Source organism: Rhinolophus hipposideros, assembly GCF_964194185.1.
Source record: "Rhinolophus hipposideros genome assembly, chromosome: 11".
NCBI lineage: Eukaryota > Metazoa > Chordata > Mammalia > Chiroptera > Rhinolophidae > Rhinolophus > Rhinolophus hipposideros.
This window is the reverse complement of record NC_138057.1, coordinates 52,024,692-52,042,778: the sequence shown is the minus strand read 5'-3', so window position 1 is coordinate 52,042,778 and position 18,087 is coordinate 52,024,692. Positions and strand designations below refer to the sequence as shown.

At 49.4% G+C, this 18,087-nt stretch overlaps 3 protein-coding genes across 4 annotated transcripts; all 3 read left to right on the top strand.

Moving 5' to 3' along the window:
* Positions 1-168: 168 nt before the first annotated feature.
* On the top strand, positions 169-8,952 carry FAM221B (family with sequence similarity 221 member B; the record flags this gene model as incomplete). The annotated part of the gene is made up of 7 exons (XM_081067490.1): positions 169-305; positions 1,901-2,582; positions 2,731-2,874; positions 7,818-7,928; positions 8,113-8,310; positions 8,503-8,622; positions 8,771-8,952. Exons 2-7 carry the CDS (start codon positions 1,901-1,903, stop codon positions 8,950-8,952), a joined length of 1,437 nt encoding a protein of 478 aa, XP_080923616.1. The 5' UTR covers positions 169-305.
* Positions 8,953-12,416: 3,464 nt separating this feature from the next.
* HINT2 (histidine triad nucleotide binding protein 2) lies at positions 12,417-14,971 on the top strand. The gene is made up of 5 exons (XM_081065646.1): positions 12,417-12,943; positions 14,147-14,287; positions 14,385-14,489; positions 14,594-14,666; positions 14,785-14,971. Exons 1-5 carry the CDS (start codon positions 12,725-12,727, stop codon positions 14,874-14,876), a joined length of 630 nt encoding a protein of 209 aa, XP_080921772.1. The 5' UTR covers positions 12,417-12,724; the 3' UTR covers positions 14,877-14,971.
* A 747-nt stretch (positions 14,972-15,718) lies between these two features.
* On the top strand, positions 15,719-18,005 carry SPAG8 (sperm associated antigen 8). 2 transcript variants are annotated; one of them, XM_081065642.1, is made up of 7 exons: positions 15,719-15,820; positions 15,923-16,667; positions 16,792-16,966; positions 17,162-17,207; positions 17,287-17,401; positions 17,523-17,585; positions 17,697-18,005. In XM_081065642.1, exons 1-7 carry the CDS (start codon positions 15,783-15,785, stop codon positions 17,883-17,885), a joined length of 1,371 nt encoding a protein of 456 aa, XP_080921768.1. In that variant the 5' UTR covers positions 15,719-15,782; the 3' UTR covers positions 17,886-18,005. The 2 variants fall into 2 exon arrangements, with proteins under 2 accessions (XP_080921768.1, XP_080921769.1); XM_081065643.1 differs by having other exon boundaries at positions 17,523-17,595.
* The last annotated feature ends 82 nt before the right edge of the window (positions 18,006-18,087 follow it).

The following is an 18,087-nucleotide window of genomic DNA, read 5'->3' as shown; positions in this document are numbered from 1 at the left end:
TCTCCCCGCCTTGGTTCTAGAGGATTCAGTGAAGTCCCTCCTTCATTGGCCCTGGATCCCCTCTTCTCCCCTCATTCCACCCTTCCCCCAGATCTGGTCAGAGCTCTTTTGCCAATTTCTGCAGGTGTCCAAGTCTCCTCCACAAATCGTAGACTTCAGGCAAGTCCAGTCACCACACAGCGCCCTGCAGCTGGGGCTCGTCCACAACCAAGAGCCTTCCCTCCCTCGGGTCTAACACTTCCGCTTCCCAGCTTCAGACAACACCCTGACCTAAGGACTTGTAACGGCCAAGCCAAAGCCCAGAGGTATGTAGTCTCCCCAATGGCCCCCCACTCCAAACCCTCATCCTATTTCTCTCCTAACACTTTCTGTCCCTTCCCACCTCAGTCCAACCCCCTCCTATTCTCTTTATCTTTACCCTCCCCTTCCCACCAGTTCCCTTCTCCTCTTCTTTTTCCCCTTCCTCTCTCCCATCCTCTGGGTCTCCACCCCCAGGTCCCTTTTTCCTCTTGCTGAAAGTCTGGTCACCTTCCTCCCCACCGTCCTACCTCTCCCCCTACTTCCCGTCTTTGGAAAGGCTCTAATGAGATTAAGTGATGTGTTTAGTATCTCTGGAGGGGGGTGGGGAGTAGGGCACAGGCAAAGTTAAGGCTGAAATCCTTAGACACCGTTACAAATGACAGGCCTGGAATGTCAGAGCCAAGAAATTCACACTTAATCCTTAGGCTGAGTCACTGAGTATTTTTAAGCAAGGGCATGCCATTGTTAGATTGCATTTTGAAAGCTCTTGATTGGGTCATTAAGGAGGACTCTCTTTTGGACATAATTCCAAGATAAATTAGGCACCTCCCCACAGCATCCTGGACTTACCCTAGCACAATACCAGCTCATGTGTATTGTCATTCTAGTTAACCTGTCTCCTTCCCAGATTGTTTCAACTGAGTCCAGTGCTTGCACAGTGCCTGATTAAAAGTATAAGATTAGGCCCTTGATAAAAGTGTAAGTTTTCGATAAACCAATGAAAGAATGGGTGAGTGGATTAATATGCTGGGGAAGGCAGCAGAGGGGCAAAGTTATTACATAATCCAGGTAGAAAATGATGAGAACTTAAACAAAATTGCAGGGAAAGGAGAGGAGAGAATGGACTTCGGGGATATTTAGGAGAGAGAAATACAGTCCTTCATCCCTATTTGAAGATGAGGGCTGAGGAAAAAAGAGAAGACTAGGATAATTCCCAGAGTTCAGTTTTAATACCTTGTGAGACGTTTATTTAGCCATATCCAGCGGCAGTGGGGTACGAATGTGAAGTATAGGGATTTAAAGAAGTCTGAGCTGGAATTGTGGATTTAAGAGTCATCGGCATACAGCTGGAAGTAGTTGAAACCTTGAACATGAATGTCATCCTCAAGGGAAGGTGCGTGTGGTCCCCGGACAAAATTAGACTGTGGACAGGGCCCTGCCGTCGTGGAATCCTCCTGCACTCTTGGGAACAAACTCCCACTTTGGCTTGGTATTCCCAGTCCCTAGACTTCTACAGGCTGACTCCCACAGTTCTACGGTATGCCCAGGACCCTGCTCTTGGAATGGCCAAGTTGCTATGTTCAGGCTCCCTCCTGGGGCATGGTCCTCTGCTACCATCTACTGATGGGATTCTGGCTGCATCAGCCTTTCAATCTTTAAAGTCCCGCTCCCTCACAAACCAGAGCAAGATGCCATATGGGGGTCTAGGCACCTGGGTGACACTCCTGGCACTATACTCTGATGCAGAGTTCATCTTGCTTTCCTCTTATATCTCCAGTGCACTGAGAACCTTATCCTAATTCCACACCCTGCTGTGAACCCTGACTTGCAGACCCTCCAATCCCAACCTAATGAAGCCTGTACTCTATTCTACCACTAGATGGAAGCAGACGAGGTCACAGAGGAGCCTCATACCACCATCGACGCAGAGGAGCACCTTTCTTCAAAGGACCCCTCAGCCGAGGACTCACAGGAGCCTCCTATCACTGAAACCCCCTTGGAACCTTCTGTCCCTGAGACCCCTTTAGAGCCCCTTACCTCTGAAAGTCCTTTGGAGCCTTCCACTTACCAGGTCACTTTAGAGACCCAGACCTCTGAAGCCCCCTTGGAGCCTTCCATCTCTGAGACCCTTTTAGAGCCACACGCCTATGAATCCCTTTTGGAGCCTTCCATCTCCAAGGCCTCTTTAGAACACTCTATCCCTGAGAGCCCATTGGAGAGTCACATCTCCAAGGTCCCAGAGAAACGTTTTACTTCTCATAAATCATCACCAGGCCATGTCTCTGTGTCTTCCTCTCAAGTTCTGAAGGAAGACCTCTTCTCTGAGGCTTCCTCCAGTCCCGTCTTATGGACAAGGAGATCCAACCAGGTGTCTGAATCTGAGGTCCTTCCAAAGCACTCACTTTCAGGCCCTTCGGCCCAGGCCCACCTGGACACACCTGCAAAGAAAAAGGAGGAGGACGGAGAGGACAGGGAGGGGGTAGATGCCACTGAAAGCACTGCTCACACAGCTCAGCCTGGACATCATCTGGGAAAGAAGAAGGAGAAAAAAGGAGTTAGCTGTAATTACGCCTGCCCTTTTTTTCATTCTCATCACTGTCTTTCACCTGCCCCATGAGAAAAGGATTGGGTTACTCTTTGACCTGGCCCCTTCTCTTAGTTTTAGGGCCTCCTCACTTCCCGTTTGTTACTCAGCCCTTCCCTTCCAAGGTTACACAGTTGGCCCAGTGGTCCCTGCTAAGCAGGCAGAGTTGGTGGAATTGGCTAAGGCAATGCACAGAGAGAAGTTTGGTGCTCACATGAATAATCTTTTCCAATGGAAGAAGAATGCAGCCCTGAATGCCATTCAGACAGGTGAGCCCAGGCAGCCTTCCAGAGGCCTCTGACAGGCCCGTGTCCATTCTCCAATCCAACATTCTAGGAACTTGCCCATTCAATGGATAGCTGCCCCTTGTGGAAATAGCAATGCCACCTGCCTGGCATCTGGGAGGAGAGCAGGCAAGTGGGCCAAGGTGGATGGCATGGATGCAAACAAAAAGTGGGATATTCGTATAAAGCCCAGGTAGGGACAGGTTGCCTAACTAAAGGTGTTAAAAACAGAAAGGCCACAGGCCAGCCCCAGATCTAGGGCTCAGATTGCCTGCACAAACGGACCCTAAGGCAGAGATGGCCCAGGACCCTAGACAATCTCCAAGTGACTTGTTGCTCTTACATGGGGAAAGGCCTTCATCCCCTTGGAGAAACTCCCATTAAAAAGCTGTCACCCCTGCATGTGAGACCCATGACCAGTTTGGTACCAAAAGCTGTGAGTCTCCACCAAAGAGTATCTTCTAGCCCTGTCACTTCCAAGTCTCATTCCAGACTTAATACCCTTGACAGTCCTGTTAGTGGCGTGCTGTGCTTTTCTATGTCTGTATATAAAGGGTGTGCAGATGTACTGTGTAAACACATGCCACCTATGTACCTGTGTTACTGAACTTCATATCTATAGGGATTACCTTCAGTAAGAGGGCCGTCTGACCTGCTGTGAGGATTCTGGGGTTTCTAGATTGAATTCAGTGTATGTCACTTCATTTATTTTGGTTTTTCATGCTTTCTTTCCCCTTATGATGGGAGTAGAGTTATGTCAAAACTAGATGGGCCTAAGATATAAAGATAACCAGATAATTCTATGACCTTATAACTCTTCCATGTAACTTACTTTCCTCAGTCCCATTCAGGGACCCCTGGACAAGAAAGTCACAGTGATCTCATTTGTTTCTCAGCCTTCCTTAAGTCATTGAAATGTCTTTGTTTGCTTATTTTAATATCTTCTGTCACGCTCAATTATATTTCTTGCAAATGTAGAGTCTGTTCAGTCCCCTCATTTTCCTCCTCAGAACCTGTCTACTTCCCACTCTTCAAGGCCATTGCACTTCTTGAGATTGGACTTCATTTTCCTGTTAAAACAGGCATTTTGATACTAAAATTTAAGTGTCATTCAATCCTGAACAAAGATATTTGGGGTTCCCTTCTAATACTGGGGCTCTTCTGTCATTGGAGAGTTAGTCTATGAGCTCTGTAGAGAAATATCAAGTGTAAGCTTTTCTCTTATTTGTTTACTATTTATTGAGCACCAGCAACATGCCAGGCATTGAGCTACCTGTAGAGATGGTGGTGCTGGTGGGATTTCAAAGACAAAATCCCTCAAACAATTTACACTCTTATGAGAGACACCAAGAAGTAAAAGGACAATTACAATTCATTCTAATACTTACTATAATTGAGCTCAGCCCATGAAAAAAGGGGCACCCAATAGTGGGAGCTTGGGGAGCAAGCCTTGGAAGAGAGAACTTCTCAGTTGAAATCTGTAATATGAGTCAGAAGTGGGGTATGGTAAGACATGAGAGGGCAAGTCACTGGTAGGAAACTAAGAAATGCAGTATGCTTGCTGCATGGAGTGATGGGCAGAATAGCCCAGCTCAGCTCTGAAAGGGCAGCATTGCACAGGTATTTCTGTGCCAAATTCAAGAGCGGGGATTATATCCTGAGGGTAACGGAGAGTCGCTAAAATATTTTAAATAGGACAATAACATGAACAGATTTGTGTTTTTGAAAGATCATTCTGGCAATAGGATAGACTGGAGAAAGACAAAACTGGAGACAGGAAGACTACATTGTGGGGCACTGGTAGTAATACAGGTAAAAAGTGGATGGGTAGAGGTGGAAAGAAGTAGGCAAATTTGAGAAATACTAAGAAGATAAAACTGACCTTTGGATTATTGGACATGTAGGATAAGAGAGTGGGCCATGCCTGGAATGACATCTAGGATATTGGCGTAAGTAGCTGATTGGATGATGGTGCCAATAACTGAATACCTAAAACAGAGTAGATGCTTGCTAAGTATGTGCTCGATGAACAGAGGACAAAGGATGAGGGCCAGGTTTCGAAGGAATCATTGGATATAACACATTTGAAGTGCTTGTGGAACATACTGGTGAAAGAGTCTAGTAGATAGCTTGTCCCGCACAACAAGGGCAGTGAGGATGTGAGAAGGGGCGGTTTGGGTTAAGTTTTTAAGCAAGAAACAAAGAGACTTAATGCAGTTAAATCTCTCCGAAGGCATGGGTCTCTCAGTCTCAGAGGACTGGAGCCCAGAATGAAGCTGGCTGGAGGTTTTTATTGATAGGTCTACAACTACAAAAAAGCAACATTGTTTCTTGCACGGTCTGTGAGGCTCAGACCTCATAAGGGAAAATGTTTATTCCAATTACCCTTTGTCTTTAAACAGTGGAAGCACAAGGTCCCAGGATGTTTTTACTGAAAGCATGTACCTTTTCAGGATCATGTCTTTCACATTGTAACAACTCCGTTGAGAGAAGTGGAAACAGCTGCAAGGGGAAAGCCAGAGCCTGCAATAGACTTTCCCAAGCAGGGGAGGCAAGGCCCCTTCCCATACCTGTCCAAGGCAGCTCATTTGGGGTCCCCACTCGGTTCTGCCTGGCTTAGGTTGTATCTTCCGTGAGATATCTTACCAGTCTTTGGCTGCAAACCATCTTTTGGGGACCAGACAGAAAGACATAAGGTGTAAACACAAGGATGGAACAGAGTCCCAGAAAGGCACAATCTCACAAACTCTTCCTTCCTTAAGGAAAGACATGAAGGGACAGTTGGCTAGGCTGTTGTGTGACTACAATAGTTGGCTATATGGGTCTGAAGCTCAAGAGAATGTTCTGGGTTGGAGACATCCTTCATGTAAAAATAGCTGTGTGTCGTATGGAGACATTCTAAGCATAAAGAAATGTTCTCATGCAAATGTGACTATGTGATCATGGAATTAACTGTGCTGTACAGAATCAAAACGGCATCCCAGATAATGTCTCCTCCCCCTACCAATCCCTGTCCACTCATAACAGGAAGAAGGTTTGGAATCCGGGGAGAATGTAGAGGGCACCACTCTGGAATACACAGCCAGATGTCAATTGTCCCACTTTAAGGGCACTGACACCTGTAATAGAGTCTGAGGTATAGTCGACAGTCTCCCTGTTCAAGCTTCAGTCTTCATCTGAAAGCTGGGCACTGACTTCCACATCAGTACTTGGACTTGACTCTTCCAGGCCCTCAGGCTGGGCCTTGATCTCTGGGCACTGACCCCTGTCCACTTCTACACCTCACCTGCTCCTCCAGTGTATCCTGCTACTATGGACAGAATTCAGAATTCCTATATTAGAATCCTGGCCCCCCACCCACCCCCATTGTGACTCTACCTCTCGCCTGTGCTTTCAACCAAGGCTCCCTGGTGTAATGGGCCCTGGCACTACAGGCTGTCAGCATCAGGACAGAAGCAGCAAAGCCAAAAGCCACATCTGAACAGGCTTTAGACCCTGAGAGACCATGGGTGAGGCAAGAAAGCTTAGTCTGACAAGTAGATACAGAATTGTGGGTGACGGCCCTGGCCAGAGCCAAAGACTAGAGGACACTAACTCTTTCTCATCTTCCTTATAGAACTTCAAGGTTATGCCTGGCATACAGGTTTCTCTTTCCTCCTGAAGGAATTTGCTCATTCACTTATTGAGTCAGGCCATCTGTGTTCTCTGAGCACCTATGTTGAGCCAGGCCCTGTGCTAGAACTAGAGATATAGATGAAAAGACAGACGCTTCCTTGGAGGAACTCACAGCCTAACAGGAATACAAGTGAACAGTTCATTATAACGCATAAAAGTAGCACAAGGAGCCACAGAAGGCAAGAGGAAGGATTCCTAGACAGGGGAAGTCAGGGACACTTTTTTGGTAGAGGTGACACTTCATTGAAGCCTTTAAACTGGAATAAGAGTCCTAGAGCTGAAGGTCCCACTCCATAGGGACTCATATAGGATTCTTGTAGAAGTTGGGGTACTCTCAGTTCTCATGGAGGATGAGAAAATCTGAGTAGGACATGTTCTCTAGTTCTCCTCCCACATTTACATAGCACCACTCTTGCCTTGTGGTGAGATTGACCGTGAAGCCAGACATTTTCAGATCCCACAGCTGAAACCAGGCTCTCAACGGTTATAGCCTCTTGCCGGTGCCTGAGCTCAGGTATTCTTCTTAGCCTCACCTTCTTTTCTATGCCTCCTTTCTTGGTCTCCCAAGCTTATATTTTTCGGTCTTCACCACTCATGACTTCTGCCCTACCCCTTTCTCCTGACCCTTGGAGAGCCATAGGCAGCCCTTTTCAAGTTCATAGAGGTCATTAGTTCAACGACACCAGGAACACAGAAGAGAAGTATGAAGGTGCCGACCTGGAGAAGTAAGGGAAACCCTCCTGGCCCCAGCGCTGCCGAACCTCCTCCTCCTCTTCAGGCCCCTTCAACAACTGTGCTCATTAGCAGTCAAGCCCCACCATCTGCTCTACACCTGGCCAGTCATCTTCCCTTTCCCTCTTAGACACTTCAAGGAAACCCAGCAAAGCTGAGCTCTAAGTTGAGAGGGAAGGAGACAAGAATCCCTACAGTCACAGAGAACTCATTGAGATTCATGTTCATCTTCAAACAAAATTTCATTTATAATCGTCCTGCTCAGAAACTGAAGGCTGTCTTCAATCATCTCTGACAGGCTGACAGAGATAGGGTGGGGAGGGAAATGAAACATTTGTGGGGCAATGAGGAAACGTGGAGGAAAAAAGTCTAAAGGTAGGGATGAGGGTGGAGTCCTCAGGAATACACCTGGGGGGACAGGTGAGCCCCCCACCAGGGGATAGGTGAGAACACCATGGGGAGCTTAGGCTATTTTTCCTCCCTTCTCCCTTGTCCTTCTTACTCAATCCCGCCACACCCAGGTCTCTACATTGGCTGGCGCTGCCCCCACTATCTATGGGACTGTTTCCGGATTGGAGATGAGTCTAAGTGCTTCTGTGGACACTTGTTGAAAGAACACCAGATCATCTCAGGTAGGGAGAATTGAGTTACCCCTCCCAGCCCGTCAGTGGGGAGGGATAACTGGACTCTGGCATGTGCTGGGATGCGTGAGAGAAAGTGTGTGTATATTGTGTGGAAGACGGGGTTGGCGTGCGAAGGCCAGGCCCTGTCAGGTGCTGGTCTAATCCTACCATCTATCCCCATCCGCACACATAGACATATCTGTGCCGTGCAATGTGAGCCAGTGCCGCTGCCGCATGTTCTGCTTTATCCCATCACGCCCAGAGGAGGTGGGTGAGTTCTGGCTCCAGAGACGAGCCACCTTTGACCCCAAGGCCTGGAGGGCCCAATGTCGCTGCAAACACAGCCATGAAGACCACGCAGCTACCAAGTCCCATCCCTGCAGGGTCAAAGGTACCTTCTAGGACAAGGGGAGTACAAAGGTGGACATGGGTGGGGATAGGATGCAAATAGTTTGGGGCCGAGGACGGGGGAGCTGGTAGGAGACACTTGGGTTTGTGGTTGGTGAAGAAGAGATGAGCATATAGTCAGCCCATGGAGAAACCCCAATTCCCTATATGTTTCTTGACTGTCCCTTTGCCCTAGGCTGTTGCTGCAACTGCTTTGAGTCTAATTTCCTCTGTGCGGCCTGTGACCGGCGCTGGGAGGAACACGAGACTTTCTTTGAGACTGAGGCGACCCGGCGACGAGGAAGGAGGCCTCACGGTGAGGGGACAACCTGGAACGGGGGCCATTCCAAGGTCTGTAGTCAGAAGGCCAGGCAGGAAGGCACTCCCATCCTCAACCATCCCCTCCAAGACTACCTCACCCCCTCACCCCTGCATTCCATAGCTGTACTGGTTTCCACCCCCAGGAGCAGACTATGTGCCTTTTGCAGAGATGGCTACCCTCCGAGAAACCATCATAAGCAACTCTGACTTCGAGGCCCTACAGCAGCAGGGACCCTCTGCCTATCCCAGCTCCCACCCTAGTCCCCCTGGGCTCCCTGGCCTACACAGCCTCCAACCTCCCCCTACATCTGACCCCCATACCTGACCCTTTCACCTGTACTCTTCCCTCCTCCAGGGACAGACACTGTCAACACCTCGCACAAGCCTCTGTGAGCCTGGCTCAGATCAGCAATAAAGGGGAAGCCATTGGAATCTGACCTGGCTCTTTATGGGGCAGCTAGAGCCCAGCCCAGGGATAGAATCCTAAGACTTTAAAGTCAACACCTATTGGGAGTGAAAGACAGCACCACACAGGAAAGAGGCTGGATCCAGCCATCTGCCTCCATCACACTCACATTCAAGCTGCTAGCTCTGGCATAAGAAGAAGAGAGTGTCTTCAAGGAAGCCAAGGAGGGGGTTTCAAGAAGGATAGAGTGGTGTTAGATGCCACTGTGGCCTCCAGCAAGCTAAAGACTGAAAAATGTCCGTGGGGTTTTCAATTAGGTCTGTGGGGACTTCAGAGAGTATAATTTCAGTGGTGCTGTGTCTTTAAGAAGCTTGGATGAAAGGAGCAGGAGAGAAGTCAGACAATAGCCAGAGGGAGATGTGGAGTCCAGGAATCATTTTTTTAGGAAGGAAAAGGGGAAGAGGCAAGTAGAGAAAGAGACCTTGAAAGATGCAGAAGACAGATGCTTGTGAGACAAGGTTCCAGAGATGGAGGGGGAAGGGATGAGGTCAAGGCAGAGATGAAGGGTTCCCTCTGACGGGAGAAACACCACTTCCTAAGACCAAGAGGAAGGCAGGGAGGAAGGATAGGGTCTTCACTGAGCTGCAGGGAGCAGAATCTTGTGGAAGTTCCCCTGTGAAGTAGGAGACAAGGTCAGTCGCTGGAGGGCGAGGAGAGGGATAAGGGTGTGGGGAGTAGGAGACGGGAAAAGAGAGGTGAAGATTTGGAAAAGCTAATGTGGGGAATTGGAGAAGAACATGATCAGTGGGTAGTTAAAGATTCAGGTACAGTTGGAAGCAGGAACCTGGTCACAAAAGCAGAGAAGCAAAATATTTAGATCAATGGGTGGTGATGGGAGAGTGTCAGGGAGAATGATCGGGAAAATAAGGCTTGAGGATATGTAGGGAGCTGACCATACAAATAGGGAAAGAAAATGATGCCAGGAATCAATTGGCAGGTTGAAAAAAGGAACAAAGGAATAGAAGTCTTTAATGAGGTCTAGCAGCAGATGTAGTGGTAGGAATTGAAGTACAGGAGACAGTAGTCAGAACCTGCAGAGCATTTCAGCTTTCAGATGAGAACAACTTCGAATAATCACAAAGACTTAGATTAGAGAAGATTGTGGGCCAGGGGCCAAAATCAGTGAATGTGGGGGAGTGGCTAGGCAGTCCATAGATGATTCTTATGGGGAGTAGAAGATTCTGACATAATGGGCTCTGTGATCCTAGGCAAGTCACTTCTCCCTCTCTGGGCCTCAGTTTCAGGATCTATAAAAGAGGGCTAATCTCTGTGCTACCTGCTCTCTATAAGAACCCAAAGAAATAACCAGTTTCAAAGTGCTTTGTACTTGCCTACCCCTCCTGGCTGGTTTCCTTCATCTTCCAAGATCCCAGCTCCTTTTATCTCTTGCCCTTCTCCAGAGCAGCTCTAGGGAGATGCTGTCCCAGAGGTATGTCAACAAAAGTCACTACCACCAAACCAATGCAAACAAGAGTCCCCAATCTGGGGTGTGTAAAGGGAGAAACTTCTCAGGTAAACAGTTTGCAAACCAGGGAGAGACAACCTCCAAGAGAAACCAAAAATGCACTCTGTCTGCTTTTATGGAGGAAGCTCCTGCCCTATCCCTGATTCCTCTATTTTTATGCAAATGAGGAATCCAAATTTATACAGTCTGATTGGTCAAAATAGCACTGTCCTGATTGGTCAGTATCACTCATTCTGATTGATTGTTATGGATTGCTCTGATTGGTCAGTAAATATGCAAATAACAGTATAGCTGTGCAGCTCCTATTTGGGAAGGTCTCAGCCCATTGGTTGAAAGATGATTCCAGGAACTCCTTTATAAAGGTGGGCTCAGCCACCACGAACATAGTATAGGACACTGGCCATTCAGTCTGTGGCTTTCCCCTGAAATGCAGAGTGTATAAGAGGCCCATGTCAGCAATGGCTGCTGGGCTCTGATTTTGAATTTGAGCCCAATTAACCACAAGGAGTCCTTGGCAGGTATATTCCTTCTTGGGGTCAACAGGCACCACAGAGAACTGCAGACTCTAGGGCACTGAGAAAAGGCCAGTTTACATTTCTTCATGTTTGGGGAGGCTGTCCTTCTAAGGGAAAAAAAAACAACCTGGACTGTTAGAACTCCTGGGGGAAATCACAGGGTCAAATGTCTGCCCTTTGGAGGAAAAAGGACTTTCTAACAACAATAATATGGCTATACGAAAGCAATTTACTATCTCCAGAAGTAAAGAGTTCCTTATTAGTGGTCATATGCAATTAGCGCCATAATAACCATTCACTACAACTAATTCAGTTAATAGTCAGCAATCAAGGAATGGTTACTATGATAAACTCATTCAACGGAGCTTTATGCAAACATTACAAAGTATATTTACATAGACTATGTAATAATATGGAAAACTGTGAGTGGGAGACTAAGAATATAATATACAATACATTTGACGTATGTATTATATATAATGAAAGGAAATTAAAGGAAACACCAAATGTAATTCATGCTACAAATAATTATTGAGCACCTATATGTCTTAAGCCGTGTGCTAAAACGTAACTAAAGAGACAGTGGTGACTTTTATCCTATATGTTAAACGTCAGACTAAAGCTTACCTGGTGTGAGTATATTAGCATTTTGTGACACACACACACACCCCGTTTCTTATGTCAAAAATACATATTCCGGCAAAATGAAACCTACTTCAGATCTAGCTATATAACGCATTTCCCTCGTCCTTCTAACTTGACTCACTGGAAATGCCAGGCACAGAGCTAACCGTATCACACACCTTTTCTGATTAGGAAAGAACATTTGCTTATTGGTCGTGTGGCAAACATAGGGCATTTCCGCCCCCGCCCATTAAAAAAATGCAAAAACCATCCTTAAAACAACTGCAGAATCATATTGGAGAGAATATGTTAAAGAGAACATAAATTAAGGAGGAGTTGCCCTTAGATAAGTTTAAATTTCTGAAATGTTCAAGGGGCTGAAATTGCCCGTGGGGGAAATATTTATCTCGCCAGCTTAAAAAAAAAAAAAAAAAGAAGGACCCCATCCCAATTCACCTTTAGCCCCGTCTGCCCGGTGTCCTCCACCCGCCTCTTTTTTCCGGGATCCCAAAGGCCTTGGACTCGGGTTAGCGGTGGTTCCTGGAGCCAATAAGAGCTGAGTGCCATCAGAGCCCCGCCCTCCTCCTGGCCAACGCTGTGAAGGGTCTACAGTCTTATTAGAGGCTCTGCGCGGCCGGTGACGGAGTGCTGGCCTCTTCCTCGCAGCCCAGCGGTAGGGCCAAGACCTGAGTAGGAGGAGCCAATAACGGAAAGGCCCCACCCACTCGAGCGCTGCAACCTGAATGCGGCCGATGGCTGTGTAGCAGAGCCAGCTGAAGGAAAATCCCATCTCTAGGTCTCTTTTTCATTCCAATGCAGTGAGAAACTACCTCATAGCAAAACTACTTAGGGGCTCTAATGGAAAAGGAACTTTCACGCTGACTAGAAGAAGCTAACGAAGTGGAAAAATCGTCGAGTTGGCAGAAGCAGCCCATGGGCTGAAAAGATTCCGGCGGCGGACCCAATGGAGTGAACTGAACCACCCTCTGGGCTACGGGGCAGAGCGCAGGGCCAGGCGTGTGACCCAATGGGACGGCAGGACTCGCTCCCCGCGGCTGGCGGAGCCAATGGCTGCCTTTCGCCCGCTCCCTGGCAGCCCCACCTCCTACGGGCCGCAGCGCCTGAGTGCTGGCCCGGGAGACAGGTTCCCGCGGCCGAGGGGAAGATGGCGGCGGCCTTGGTGCTGGCTGCCGGGCTGCGCGTGGCGCGCAGGGTTGTGGCGGTCGCAGGGCCGCGGGGGGCGCAGGTGAGAAGTGGCCGTGGGGGCGAGGAGGGTGTCCTGCGGGCTCTGACGTCCTCCGGGGCCCGGGAGCCGCGTTCCTCCTCGGCTCCCCCAGGCGCGCGCAGCCCGTTGGCCTCGCGAGGACCGAGCCCGAGGCTCAAGCTCCAGGGCTGTGCGGTGAGGCGGGACTGGTGGTCGCGGCAGCCTCTCCGAAAGCCTCGGCGCGAGAGAAGCGAACTGGCGATGAGTGACGCCCTGCACAGGCCCGGGCCCCGAGGTCGGAACAGGGGCCACGCGGAGGCTGCTGCCTTCTCCTAAGCCTGCGGGAAGCCCAGCTGACCGAACGCCTGCTTGGAGCGGCCCCCTCGGTGCCCCCTGCAGGAAGTGATCTTTCTCTTCTCGGAGGCGGTGTTCTGACCCTCTTCTGGCCTCTGGCCTTCCGCGTACTAGTGTTAACCTCTCATCTTCCCCTCTTGCCAGAGCGACTGGAGGGGTCAGATTCATCCCGTCCTTTTGTCCCACAATGTGAGAGCACTGACTTCAGCCTTCCCTGGGTCCTGGGGAAACTTGGATTTCCCTACTCTCAATGCCCTGGGGCTGGGGCTGCTGAGTTCACTAATTCAGGGGACTGGAGTTAAAAGTTACAGTAAGAGGTCAAATGTGACACCCACCGGCCCTTGTGTCAAACAGGGCAATTGTATTAAAACTCGAGTAAAGCAGGTAACATGGCTTAAAGATCAGAAAACAATGGAAATAAGAGGAAACATTAACAAGGTAGAGTGAATGGAAAGAGCTCCAAGTGGTATTAAGAGATGATGATGCAAAGTACCCCCTTTGTTTTATATTTGATGCCAAGAGAAGGGATTTATCTAAGGTAAATCAGTGGTAAAATAGGAACCGAGACTTGTCTCCAGATTGTCATGCTGGATCCTTTCTCCTGAACAGTGCTAGATTTCCTAGATACTTGAGAAGCGGAAATCAACCGGACTGCGGAGTCCTGCATTGTAATACTGCCTGGTATCTAACGAGGCCCAACACTCTTTAGCCCTACTCTCTGCTGCTGGTGCTCTGAAATTGAGAAACTTTTCCTTTGGGTGGGAACAACTAATAGGTTCTCAGAAGGGTTCAGTTAATGACTATCGGTGCCCAGCCTCTGCCAGCCCCAACTGAGCACATGGGAAAAGTATTACCAACTCCCTCCCTTGGGTGTGTCTGACCCACCTTCAGGTCCGAGGAGCTGCAGGTGTGAATGATGGGAATGAAGTGGCCAAGGCCCAGCAGGCAGCTCCTGGGGGAACAGCCCCAACCATCTTCTCCAGGATCCTGGATCGAAGCCTCCCAGCTGACATTCTATATGAGGACCAGCAGGTGGGGTGCCCTGAGGACTCATCCCCATAGGAGATTCATATATAACATCTAGTGTCTTGAAGTAACGTGGTGGCCTCTGGCCTGTCCCTGCTCCCAGTGTCTCGTATTCCGTGATGTGGCTCCTCAGGCTCCTGTGCACTTCCTGGTCATTCCCAAGAAACCCATTCCTCGGATTAGCCAGGCTGAAGAAGAAGACCAGCAGGTGGGAAAAATAGGACCAAGGTTTAGCTGGGGGAAGCCCTGAACTCAGCTACAGGTTTTGTTCCCTGTGAATAAAGTTACCTGTCTCCTTCCCCTTTCCCTTAGCTTCTAGGACACCTTCTCCTTGTGGCCAAGAAGACAGCAAAGGCTGAGGGGCTGAGAGATGGGTACCGACTTGGTGAGTGACCTGGCCCTTGAGCCCCTCACCTATGAATTCTCATACCTACTTCTCAATAGATCTTCATTCTTTGACCTTAGCCATGTTCCCAACCCACTAACCCCAAGCTCCATTTCAGTGATCAATGATGGGAAGCTGGGAGCACAATCTGTGTATCACCTGCACATTCACGTACTTGGGGGCCGACAGCTCCAGTGGCCTCCAGGTTGAACCTACCAACTAACCAAGGACCCCAGATCTGGATGCTTGAATGGGGTGGAGGGAAAGGGACCCCGTGATGCTAATAAACTTGCTTTCCCTCAATTTTGGATCTCTGTCTTAAATATATGTAAAGATGTATACCACAAATAAGAAAGAAAAACTGATTCAAGGTTATGATTCCCCTTGACTATTATCTGAGTAAGAGACACTAAGGAAGCCCATACTGTAGTTAAAGGAGCATTTGCTTATATCCATGAGTCCTCATGACTAGTAGTCCACCTGGGTCAAGCTTCTAGACAAGCAGCAGTAGGACGAAGCCTGAATGAATAAGAAGAGATTGAGTGCCAGGAGTGAGATGTGCTCAATCCTGGTCCTTGTTCAGCTGCCAATCCAAGTTATAAGAGGATCTGGGAGAAGGGTGGTCAATGTGAGGGCGTTCTATTGGGGGCAAAGTAGTCACACCAAAAAAAGCTGCTAATCCCTATATCTCACCATTTTGCCTTTAAGCTCGTCTGATACATTTTCATCCATAACATGTTTGGAAAAGCTCCCCCCACTTTTGAGAATGAGCTAAGGGGAAGCTACCGTTGCACCTACATAAACACACTAAGTAGGCTTCTGTCTGATACCACAGTCCTGTGCCTTTCTGCAACACAGCCACCTTAGAAAGGCTCAAAGAATCATGCTTAGGTTTGGAGGGCGAGGCTTTAGGCCAGCGGAACCTTAAAAGCCAGGGATGCGGCCGAATGGAGTCCGGACGGAAAGCGACTTCCCGCCGCGCACCAGGTTTAAGACTTCCGCCCCTCAGGGAACTTGCCTCCACCCCCACCCTCCACGTCCGCCCAGCTCCAGTTCTGCGCAGTCTCCTGGAATTATTTACTGTCTCTATGGCAACCCGGTAGCTGGTATCTGAAGATGGAGACCTCTGATTCTACTGCGGGATCGCAGTCGCGGTGAGAGCCGCAGCTCTGGCTGCAGGCATAAGGGGACAAGGAACGTTAGCGGATTTCCTCTGCTGAGCGTTTGACAACTTTGACGCATTCGCTTTCTTTCAGATCTTTACACCAACAGCCCAGCTCCGAAAGGCTAGAGTCGACTTCCGAACCGTTTTCTTCTTCCGATCCCGGTCCTAGGTCGGCCCTGGCAGCTGCAACTGCAGCAGCTACAGCAGCTGCTGCAGCCACTGCAGCCGCCTCCACAGCCAAAGCAGCTACCTTATCAGCAAAGACTGGAGCGCCCTACTCTGAGCCAAGTCTTTCCACGGATCCCTCCTCTGACAGTCTTCTTCCGGAGCCCTGCACTGGACCCAGCTTTACCCACAAGATAGGCCATGGGAGATTTGGCTTTAAGCCTGTCTATGTTTCCTGTGTTGCTCGGGATCCCTGTACTAAAAATGACCTTAGTTCTAGCCCTGGACCTGTTCCTGGTTCCAGGTCTGGTTCTGGCAGTGGCTCTGGCCCTGGCCATGGCTCTGGTCAAGGCACTGGTCCTGATTCTGGCCCTGATTCTGGCCCTGGTCCAGTCTATGACTCTGGCCCTAGTCCGGGCCATGGCCATGACCCTGAGCTCAGTCCCTTCACTCTTCCAGGCTTTAGAAATCCCAGGGCAGACCTGGTCCCTAATTATGCCCCTTGGAATCATCGCCATGGGGAGCCTCAGAAACAACCCTGGAAATTTTTGGAAGTCTCAGAACCTGGTGCCCAAGGGCCATGGAAGCCCCCTGAGGTTGAAGGGAAACGTAAAGTTCTCAGTGAAACATTGCCCAGGGGCCAGTGCCTTCTCTACAACTGGGAGGAAGAGGTATCAGGTTTTGACCTGCTCCCTTTTCCTGAAGGCTGCCCCCAGTTTTATGGGGGAGGCAGTGGTTTATGATGAGGGTGGGTACCAGCAAGGATATCATGGTCACTCAACTTGGGGCCCACAGAGAGCCACAAACCACCTGGATCAAGTCCCAAGCATGCAGGGTTGCTCTGAGGGTTTCTTCTTCCGACATGGACACCAGGGACTGCTAAGCCTACAGCGACAGCCATCCACGCCCCTCAGCACCACCCATGAAGACTCATACCAGCCACCAGGAAACCACTGTCAGCCAATTCGAGGTGTGAAGTGTGAGAGAATGGGCCAGAATGAGTCCGTTAGAGAAAAAAGAGGAAGGAATTTCTAGTGGGACTATGGATGGTCCAGTGGGTAGAAGGGCAAAACCCCATGATTTTCCTTCCTTTTCCAAAATATTTCTCATGGGCCTGCTTCTTAACCAGACTCCCCCATTCTATCTACTCCCTGCCCTCCCATAGGGAAGCGTGAGGCCATGCTGGAGATGCTCCTGTACCCCCAGATCTGGTGAGAGTCTGGGGGAAGGGGAAAAGGGAGGAGGGGGGAAATCAGGAAAAACGGCCTTGACACCCTCAGGACTGTATAGTAAAGAGGTGCAGGCAGAGCTGGAACCCACAAGGGAGTACTCTGAAGTCAAGTCTGTGACGCACCACGACTACCAAAAGGAACTGGTGCAGGCAGGGCCTCCTGCCCCGACCAAGGTAAGAACCCATCCTACCCCACATGTGCAGCTGGGCTCTGGCAGGCGGTGGGAAAGCAGCAGGCCCAGAGGTTGAGAGAGGGAGCTTCAAGGCCAAGTTATTCAGTATCTTTCCCTTACAGCCTCATGACTACCGTACGGAACAGCCCGAAACCTTCTGGATACAGAGGGCACCACAGCTTCCGGTGTGTGAAGGTGACTAGGCACTGGGTGTGGGGTGAAGGAGGAAGGAAAGAGGCTATTCTGTGCTGGCTTGGCAGAGAGTAGGATTTGTCCTCATTCTGGCACTCCTGCAGGGTGTCAGTAACATCAAGACACTGGACACACCATTCCGGAAGAACTGCAGCTTCTCCACACCAGTTCCTTTGTCCCTGGGGCAGCCTCTGCCCTATGACCCTGAGAATTACTCCCACCAACTGGGAGAAATCTCGTCCCTTGGCTGTCAGGGCGGAGGACAGGGTGGTGGAAGGGGTAGAACTGTCTAAGGGCTGAGGAGGGAAGTGGGATGTGGAATATGGAATCTACTTCTGTCTGTGCTGGAGACGTGGAGAGGAAGTGAATTGTTGTATTTGGTGAAGGGGCTTTATATAAAGGGTTCTCTCTCATCTTGAGTCTGCTAATTCAGCGATTCCCTGAGTTTCCATGTCCATACCCCATAACCTGTCCTTGGAGTTGCCTTAACCCAAA

Excerpts from the sequence above, each read along its gene's own strand:
- SPAG8 (XM_081065642.1), top strand. The coding sequence starts at position 15,783 with ATGGAGACCTCTGATTCTACTGCGGGATCGCAGTCGCG. Across the intron at positions 16,967-17,161 it reads CCACTGTCAGCCAATTCGAG|GGAAGCGTGAGGCCATGCTG; the intron begins GTGTGAAGTGTG and ends GCCCTCCCATAG. Across the intron at positions 17,586-17,696 it reads AGAGGGCACCACAGCTTCCG|GGTGTCAGTAACATCAAGAC; the intron begins GTGTGTGAAGGT and ends GCACTCCTGCAG.
- HINT2 (XM_081065646.1), top strand. The coding sequence starts at position 12,725 with ATGGGACGGCAGGACTCGCTCCCCGCGGCTGGCGGAGCCAATGGCTGC. Across the intron at positions 14,490-14,593 it reads CTGAAGAAGAAGACCAGCAG|CTTCTAGGACACCTTCTCCT; the intron begins GTGGGAAAAATA and ends CCTTTCCCTTAG. Across the intron at positions 14,667-14,784 it reads GAGAGATGGGTACCGACTTG|TGATCAATGATGGGAAGCTG; the intron begins GTGAGTGACCTG and ends GCTCCATTTCAG.